The sequence below is a fragment of the Pectinophora gossypiella genome, chromosome Z (assembly GCF_024362695.1).
Source record: "Pectinophora gossypiella chromosome Z, ilPecGoss1.1, whole genome shotgun sequence".
Lineage (NCBI taxonomy): Eukaryota > Metazoa > Arthropoda > Insecta > Lepidoptera > Gelechiidae > Pectinophora > Pectinophora gossypiella.
This window is the reverse complement of record NC_065433.1, coordinates 25,192,224-25,201,697: the sequence shown is the minus strand read 5'-3', so window position 1 is coordinate 25,201,697 and position 9,474 is coordinate 25,192,224. Positions and strand designations below refer to the sequence as shown.

General features: G+C 34.4%; 1 protein-coding gene across 1 annotated transcript; it reads left to right on the top strand.

The window, feature by feature from the left end:
• The first annotated feature begins 694 nt into the window (after positions 1-694).
• On the top strand, positions 695-8,708 carry LOC126380323 (synaptic vesicle glycoprotein 2B-like). The gene is made up of 10 exons (XM_050029665.1): positions 695-1,110; positions 1,308-1,529; positions 2,004-2,166; positions 5,334-5,515; positions 5,886-6,070; positions 6,599-6,759; positions 6,989-7,172; positions 7,641-7,915; positions 8,157-8,284; positions 8,529-8,708. The coding sequence occupies exons 1-10, from the start codon at positions 1,074-1,076 to the stop codon at positions 8,594-8,596; spliced, it is 1,605 nt and encodes a 534-aa protein (XP_049885622.1). The 5' UTR covers positions 695-1,073; the 3' UTR covers positions 8,597-8,708.
• The last annotated feature ends 766 nt before the right edge of the window (positions 8,709-9,474 follow it).

Sequence of the window (9,474 nt, the reverse complement as noted above, 5' to 3'; positions counted from 1 at the left end):
GTTCCGCTTACCTAAGATTTGACACGTCCGGGTTTTTACAGAAGTGTCTGCCTGTTTGACCTTCCAACTCGAAGGGAATATAATACCTGCCCAAAAACAGGTTAGGTCAAACCTTAGAAAACACATTTCACTGACAGTATGTGTTACTTCACCGCTGAGCGCCTAATTATTTAGTATCGGTGATTCTATTAAAATATTATATTAATTAAAGTGGTTAAATTCATAACGGATACATTACACTCGAATGAACTAGTTTTGATAAAGATCGCTTGCCCTGCCATGGTGGCGTGAAAAGCTACAACTTTCCCTGTAAAGAGGTGAATTTCAACAACTTTAGTTTTACCAGACTGAGTTAGATGTGTAATTAAACCACGAAACTAACGAATGGGGCTTTCCAAAGAGTTCTTTCATTAAAATTAAATTTTAATTTACTGTCATGAAAAGTTTTGCGACGTGTTTGACTAGACGGCACCGTCTTTTATGTATACTCATTCAGCAGGGCAACATTCATAATTACGTATTCTAATGTACGCTTGAAATTAGTTAAATTGAATTACATAATATGTGTAACATACGTGTAAATACTGTACCTCAATACAATTGGAGTGTCTGTTTACAGGCTTCTTTGTTTTATCTTAAATTACCTACGTATAAAAGTGAAATGATGAGATATAATGTTAGTCAGATATCTACTACTGCTAAGAACAGATAGAGATTGTTGAGTGGAAAATATACGGAATTATTCAGGCTGAAGTGACTGAAACTATATTTACTAAAATATATATTTGAGTCTTTAGGATTTTATTAACATCTTATTTAAAAAAGTGAAGCACGATTGTTTGGCTTGTTTTGATATATGTATTGTATAAATTGTCCCCACAAGCGTCGCCGTCAACCTATGGATTTCATTCTGTGGATATTATTCAGGAAGAATTATTTTGCAAAAGTCGTGAATAATGTGTAACTTTTGATCTTACTCCTTGTCATAATATAACGTTACATGGTCCTTCGTAGTTACATACTCAAAATATTACTTATATTCGTATAAACATAGTTGAAAATTTAAATATAACATGAAATCTAATAGTGAAGATACGCAACACACTACAGGTAGGTATTTGAAGATTCTTACATTAATATATTGAAAAATTACTTATTTTTAGTGACAATGTATGTATTAAAACTCACCGCTTATTGACTTAGCACTAACTCTATAATATACTTACAAGTTAAAACATCAACAAGTACCATTTTCCCATGATCAAATTACTTTTTTTATTTACATTAATTACTTTTCATAATTGCAGATAGTTCAGAAAATGTTGAAAATCCAATGCAGATGTTGGAAGATGCCTTAGTGATTTGCAAGTTCGGTCGGTTTAATATTCAGCTGATGATTACGACGCTGCTGTCGGTTCTAGCTACCACATCCGTGACCACGGCAACGTCATACGTGCTGCCCAGCGCAGAATGCGACCTCAACATGACAATGATGCAGAAGGGGCTCCTGAATGCAATACCTTTTCTTGGTAATTGAATAAATTGTAATTTGGTTTGCTGCTCCCTTGTTTCCCAGTTCTCACAAATATCTATAATATAAACCATACTTTATCGAACTCGTACATTGTTTGGTACACCTGAATTTTGCGGTTAAGGAAAAGAAAAATAAAAGGAATAAGACGAAGATTGGAATAAATGATGAAAGTAACCACTTGCGCTGTCCCCAATAAAACTGAAAACAACACAGCTTGATGAAAAAAGGGAAACACTCAGAAGACAAGCCAGCGCAGTCTCTTTTGACATGAAGTCTAAGAAAAAGAAATCGAGCACTTAAGTAAAATTCTATACTTATTATCATCTCCCAAGCTTACCTTTACAGGACCGTGATTTTTAATAGAAGTAACATTCTCTTCAAGAAGCTATTGCGAAGATTGCGAAGCGCAAGTCACGTCATCGAAATGAATACATTTGCTTTATATTATTAATATTCTTATCATTTCCAGGTCAATTCTGTGCATGCCCGTTCACAGGTTTCATAACTGACGCGTTTGGAAGGAAGATATTCCTTGTCGGCGGTAATTTTGGATTGTTCGTCTGTGCCTTATTTGGGGCGTCTAGCCAGACGTATGGCATGCTCCTGTTCGCGAAATTATTAGAAGGTGTCGTGTAAGTATAATAATTCTGAATATCATTTTCTTGCGTAAGATTCTTTTTCGCCGTGATCTTTCTTATATTAAAAATATGTTTGCGTTTAGTTTCCCTGTAAGTGATAATTTCATGTGACTTTAAATGGATCACGTTTACTTGGTAATCATTATGAGTATAGTTAAAGCATATATTTTCATTATGGCTTCTATTCATGCCCGCGTTTTGATTTTCTGAGTACAATCCCTGCATTGCAACATGTATGTGGAATCTATTGTGAAAGACGTCCTTCCCTCACTGTGCGATGTATGTCGATTCGCCGCGCGGCAGAGCGACAATCGTGCTGAGTCTATTATGTGATATACGAGGAAGCAAACGCGATGCTACTAGCGATTTTGGTACAAATTAATGCGACGTGTAATGAAAAGCCTAGATTTATGCATTAATGCTCATAGATATGGGAAAGCGGGATAAGCGAATCTGGACGAGGAATTATAAAGAACATCACACGCCTAGTACCCTACGCTCGGCCCACTTGTCCCGCTTTCCCGGCTGTATCTTCTCCTATTGTGTGGGTTGTATGGATTAGGTGGTTTTTCAGCTACAAGTGCAGCAAACGTAGCGTTGAAGCTTCGTGTATTTAAAAAATGTTTCTTTATAGAGTTAGCCAGTGATTAGTGTCTCTACCTCGGCTTAAAAAAATCTTACCAATAAACACGGGATGTATTTAGAGAACATAGGTATTTTATAGAAGCACTTGATCAAAATTTTTTTCGCAAGTCATCATTATGATCCTAAATCTAGCGAATGAATTAAACTATTGTAATAGTTTGCTAACTTCCTGCTTACCATTGATAAGACAATCGCTTAATTAAATATGTTTAACAATTAATGTCACTATGCATTTCCAGATAATTTGCGTCAGTGTGTAAATATAATTTTTGTTAGCTGTAGAATAGTAATTACTTACACTAAAAAATGTTACACCACAAAGTGTAATACTTAGTGTAATTTTTATACGCATTTCAGTCTCTTCTGAATTAGTCGCTGGTAGGGCTGAGCGAAAGGAACACCTAGAAGTACGTATACATACATTGACCAAATTAGAGATATCCAAACTCAAATCTTGTTAGATATGATTGAGTATGGGGTACCGCATCGTATTTCTATATTTTAATCCTTAGAAATGAACCAGGAGAATTATGCCAAGATAGAATCAAATGGAATTCCGTAGTCTCTGCGTGCCCGGTGAAAATAGGCGTTATTATAGAGGAAAGCGGATAATTTTCTATTAACAAGAAAATCTCTTCATATTAATTCTTTAGATTTTTTCATGACTTCTTTTGTATACTTAATGAAAGTAACATCCTGTTGTGTTGGCTTCAGGGAAAACTGTTTCAATTGTATTAAACATAGCCAGTTCACAATAAATGTTAAATAACGTAACCAGAAATTCCGACAAATGCTCTTAAAAGCGTTAGAAATCATGTGTACCTACATGGGTCCAGTTGTCGGGAAAATATTAAAGAAATCACATTTGTGGAATGTGGTTTGAGATTATATAGTTGCATAAATGGCATAAGTAGATGGTATTTTGAACGTGCCAATTTCAAAATATTTTCATATTTTCACACAGCATCCCTCGCCTCATCGCTTACAAAAATCTAAATTTTGTATTCGGTACCGAGTACCGTCATAACAAAGCAAATTTGCGTTTCGTGTTCTCCGAAATGTCCACTTGTCATATTATGCTCTCTATATTGCCACCAAATGAAACAAAATTGAGATTTGACTATGAAAACTTTTGCATTGACTGATCTATCAGAATCAAAATGGGCGGTTAATCACGATATTGGCTATCGGAGCTTTCTTTGCGCTTGACCAATTATTCCCTAAATTATACTTATACCTAACCTAGTCTCCCTAAACTACTATTCCGATTTATCGATAAATGCTTCTATTGACTGGTACAATCAAAAATTGACGTGTCGCAGAGTCCACCCGTCCCCGCCCCGCAAAAACTAGCAGAATGCATCGAGAAATAATGCTATTGCTTAGCTACTTCACTCCGGCCTTTCTACGGCTGCCTGAGACACATCCACATTATTTATCTGTTATCTTATTAAGTAATCTAATATAGTAATAAGTAAAATCTAAATAATAAAAAAGGCCAATTCTTGTTCCACGCAACATAAACACGTTTAGGTTCAATTTACTTGTAGTTTAATTAAGAAATCAATCCGGAAGCTATTTATAATCCTTAATTGATTGATACATATTTTTTTAAATCTTGCAAAATTAAAACACATTATACCGGGTTCTTACCGCGTTAAAATCAGGAATATAATGAGAAGGGGGGAGTCTCATATCCCTGACTGTAAATATTTTTTTTGATTATCGAGTAGGTGAGTGAAATGAAATACTTATTCCGATGTTCATTTATTTTTCAACAATGATTTCTTGTGACGTGCTTACGTAGTTTATTGCCTAATTACCGTTTGGTCAACAAACAAATTATTGTATTTTATATCGATAAGTAATAATCATTATTCCTAATGCTTAATTAATGTAGAATTAATGCTGGATAATTGAAAAGTTATGCTTAACGAGGAGTTATTTCATTTATTGTTATATCTGCTATTAATTTTACAAGGATTACTGTATTAAATGAATTACTTATTGTATAAGATGGTGACTATTAAGTTTTATTGGATAGTAAGAAATACTTACCTATAACAAAATATGATAAGATTTTGTGCTCCTTGCTTACGGATGTCAAGAAACGGAAATTAAGTACTTATGAAGTCGGTTGAATGCCTCTTTGGACTTATTAGATTTGCTTCGGCTGATATTCCCTCTTAGCCGAACAAATTGCGACAGAATGTGTATTTTTTTATGTAATATAACATAAATAGCATGTGTTTTTGGAGAATTTATAGGCTTCTCCAGGTATCACACCGACGAGGTCGCGCGATAAATACCGGGGGTGTCTTATAATAAAGCGAATGATATCTACTTAGATAAACGTCGTTTGTTTATCAGTTATAGCTTCCGATATACATCGCGCCGCGCGTGAAAGCATACCTACCTAATCGCAGCACACGGCAAAAGGCGCGTTGCCTGTTTTCCAGCTTTGATAAATAGTGATTTTACATAACGTTAACATATTTTTATTGTTTTTATTTCAGAATGAGCCTCGTTTTTACAGCAACTGCAACTATGGTGACAGAGTTCACACACAAGCTTGTAAGAGACAAAGTACTAGTGGGTTATGCAGCATTTATGTCCATTTCTATAATTATTACGTCTCTCATAGCTTGGGCAATTCTGCCGATGGCGCTACAGTTTGTTGTCATAGAAGGATATATTGGTAAGTTTACCTAAAGGTTTTTTTCTTTTTTCAGTAGGACTATCGACTAAAGTGCACTAATAATTAAGTATTACATCGGAAAAATAAGAGTAAAACAAGTAAAGCTTGTGAAGCTTTATTAAAGGACATAATATTCCATCTAATAAATTTCATAAAGTCGTAGATAAACCCCAATGAGAAAATAATTAGAAATATGAAACGTTTACTTACTTAGAATAACACTCGAAAATTCAAGCTTCGTGGAAATACTTATTGTTGAACTAAAACTAAAGTTGACACTGTTAGTTACTAGTTTCAATATAACAATACTACTATTGTTATTATTCTCACTTTTAAACGTACACTGTTTCATTACATTTTTTGTTTATAGAAATCCACTCGTGGAACATTTATCTTTGTGTGAGCGCGGGCTGGGGTTTGCTAGCCGCTATAATGTACTGGAATTTGCCAGAAAGTCCTAAATTTTTACTTTCACATGGACAAGAGAAGGAAGCTCTACAAGTTTTACAAAGAATTTACCATGTCAACACCGGAAAAGATGAGGATACGTTTACTGTAAGTCTCTTTATAACGCCCAATGTACACAAAGGTGGTATCGCGCGCATTGCGGGCCGGGGAGTTGGATTTTGTATGAAATTACGCCGCATACAAAAGCGTGCATACAAACTGGCATGTTCCAAAAATATGCAGATCATGATCTCCCTCATCTCTGTAGCGTTATTATGTGTTTTCACGTGATTTTTTACAGAAGCGACTGCCTGTCTTCCCATCTAGCCTCAAGGGAACACTAGCCTTATTACAGGTCAAGTCATCATACCCTCGGGTATGTGGGTTAACTTACGATGTGTCCCTTCTCCGTAAGGCACGTGATGATCCAAACTCAAATCTTGTTAGATATGATTGAGTATGGGGTACCGCATCGTATTTCTATATTTTAAGTAGGCTAAGCAAATTAACAGATACTTGGAGAATAAAATAACTAGAAATACATTAATTGAGAACCATGAAAGAGGTACCTTTACGAATGTATTTCCTTTTTATTTATTTTAATTTAAAACTAATTTCAAATCTTTGACTTGACAGATCAAGTCATTGAACGTGTCTGGAGTGCTCAAACCTACAAAAGAAGTTAGTGTAAGCAAACAAATAACAAATGCGTTGTTTGAAACAAAAGAACTGTTCAGAGCTCCATTGCTTTGCAAACTTATATTGTTCTCCACAATAACATTTGTAGCTTTATTAGCGTAAGTATTTACTAATCGTATATTATAATATTATCTTATTATTTTACCTGAAATGCCTTCTAATTTTTGATAATGATATTAATTATAATCGTATATATTCATTAATAATAGGAATTAAGCCGATACGTACATATAAATGATGAAATAAAAGAAATAGGTACCATTAGCTAAGCCATTGTTTTATGACTAAGGTAGTTTTGTATCCTTACTTAGACGTTTATACTTTCAGATATAGCGCATTGAGATTGTGGTATCCACAACTTTCGACGATAATAGAAAATCACCAAAAAGAACACAATGGCCAAACATATCGCTTTTGTGATATGATCGATTCGTATACAAGTGCACATAATACACAAAATAATATGATATCTAGCGACAATATCACTACGCCGCCTGGAGATTGCGTTCCGGTAAGTGAATTGAAAAATGCATGCGAGGAAAGTAAATGAAATTGGCTAGAAACTCTCAAAGGTTTATTTACAAACATTTCCGGGTGGTTTTATACATATTTTGTAACTGAGCTCTTGATCTTGTATTGTATAAGGTATTCAGCGTACCTTAATAATATGTACGAAATAATGGATATAATAAACTATATGGTGATAGGTGATCACCTTAGAATAAGTAATGATCTATCATGTTAGATAGCATTCAATGCCGCTGTGACGGATTGTTTACGAAAGTCCTGGAAAATAAGCAGTCAAAAGCATTTTATGGTTTCCAGTTGAAAATAAATAAATAAATGTTCAGTTTACCATTGTAGGAATGAAGACTGAAAGCTTACTTTATTTTATATTTGCAAATACGACTTCGTTTTATTTTATACCAGTGGGTGGTGGACTGTAACAGAATTGAAGTAGTTTTTTATTTGTTCGCAGCAACTGGCTGGCGCTCAAACTTATACAAATGGAATCATACTGGGATTTGTTTCACTCGTTTGCATTTCAATCAGTGGATATTTAGTTGATTTCTTTGGACAGAAGCCTCTGATGTTCGGCTTCTTGCTTTTGTGTGCAGTCTGTTCAAGTGTACTGTACTGGACGAATTCCTCTATTCAAATTGCAATTCTGATATCAGCGACGTGTGGGTTCATGCAAACTGCGTTTAGTTTACAGCATAATATACTAGTTAGAGTGTTTCCGACGACAGTCAGGTAAGTTTGATCATTAAATTATTTCTGTGTGAATGTAGTCCTGTGTAGCGAGTGTATCTAGACTGTTTATGTAATAAATATAGGTACGATGTAACCTTGACTTTAACCATAAAATCTTTAGGTACCTAGCCGAACCTTTTTGAATATTGTACTATACATAATATAAAACTTCATTTATACTATAAAATTTCATGAAAATAAAAATTTATTATACTCTAAATTGATGCATCTTTTTTTTCAGAACTATGGCTTTGTCCATAGTAATAATGGTGGGTCGAGCGGGGTCCTTATTAGGAAACCTCCTGTTCCCTTTGATGATGGCCATAGGTTGTATGGTACCTTTCTTAACATTGTCTACGGTGACGTTATGTGAGTATTACCTTACAATATTTATATGGTTAGGTCAATTAATGGCTAGTATTGTATTACTAATAATTTATTTATTTATTTATTTATTATGGACAACTTACAAGCTACACTCTGCACATGCAAAGTTACAGACATTAAGGTAATGTTGTGTACGATTTTTCTGGTAAGAAAGGGACTATGTCAGTAAAGAATAGTTGGCTACCTACTTAGAATGATAATGATTGATAATTAACGTTATTTACAGGTGTCGCAGGCTTAATTTATTTTCTGCCAAATCCACAAAAAGAAAATTCTGCTACAGGCGATAAATAAACTGTGTATCTAGTATGAAAATTGTTTCATTGAACATTTTTTTGCATTAATATTATAATAGCGTTCCGCAAAAAAGAGCGTAACATTTAACTATTGAAAACTTTTACACAACAGAAAACAACCCTCATAAATATGACGAGACTAACTGAAAAACCTGATTTGTTTTGCAAATATGATGTTGTGGTGGCGTAGTAAAAATTCTTTAATGATGTTAAGCAAAACAGACCAGGTTTTATAGTTAGTCATATCGTAGTTATAAGGGTTGTATTCTGTTATGTAAAAGGACCCCGATACCGACCCCGCCGGCGTGATAGACGATTTCCCTCATTGACCCTCTAGAGTCGATTAATTCTTTCAAATATTTTTCTTCTCAGACGACGCCCTGAGCCGAGGTTCGCGCCCAACTGGGCACTCTCAGGCCTGTTGTACGTTGTACCGGGCGAGAGCCTTCAGCGCTCCCCATTTGTCCGGCCAAGTAGCTTATGCTATCTGCGACAATATACAATAAGTCACGTCAAAAAAAAACGTTATGTAAAAGTTATCAATAGGTTTCCGAATTTCGAAGATGTTGGAAATTAATTGAAGAAAATTATTAAATTTAACAATCCAGCTTAATATTATAAACGCGATTTTTTACGTAAAATTGTTTTCTTTTAGGCCAATTTCCCATAAAACCAGGTTCGAAAACGTACCCAATTGTTTTTCTTTTACCGAAACCCGGTGTCCAATAGTAAAAAATAAATAATTGTATTAGCTGGTTTCCAAAACAGAATATTAATCCTTATGTACTTAATATTAAAAAAAAAACTTATTGGTACCTACCTTGGATAAGAAATATTTCACTGACAACTTATTTAAAATAAAATACTTATTTAATA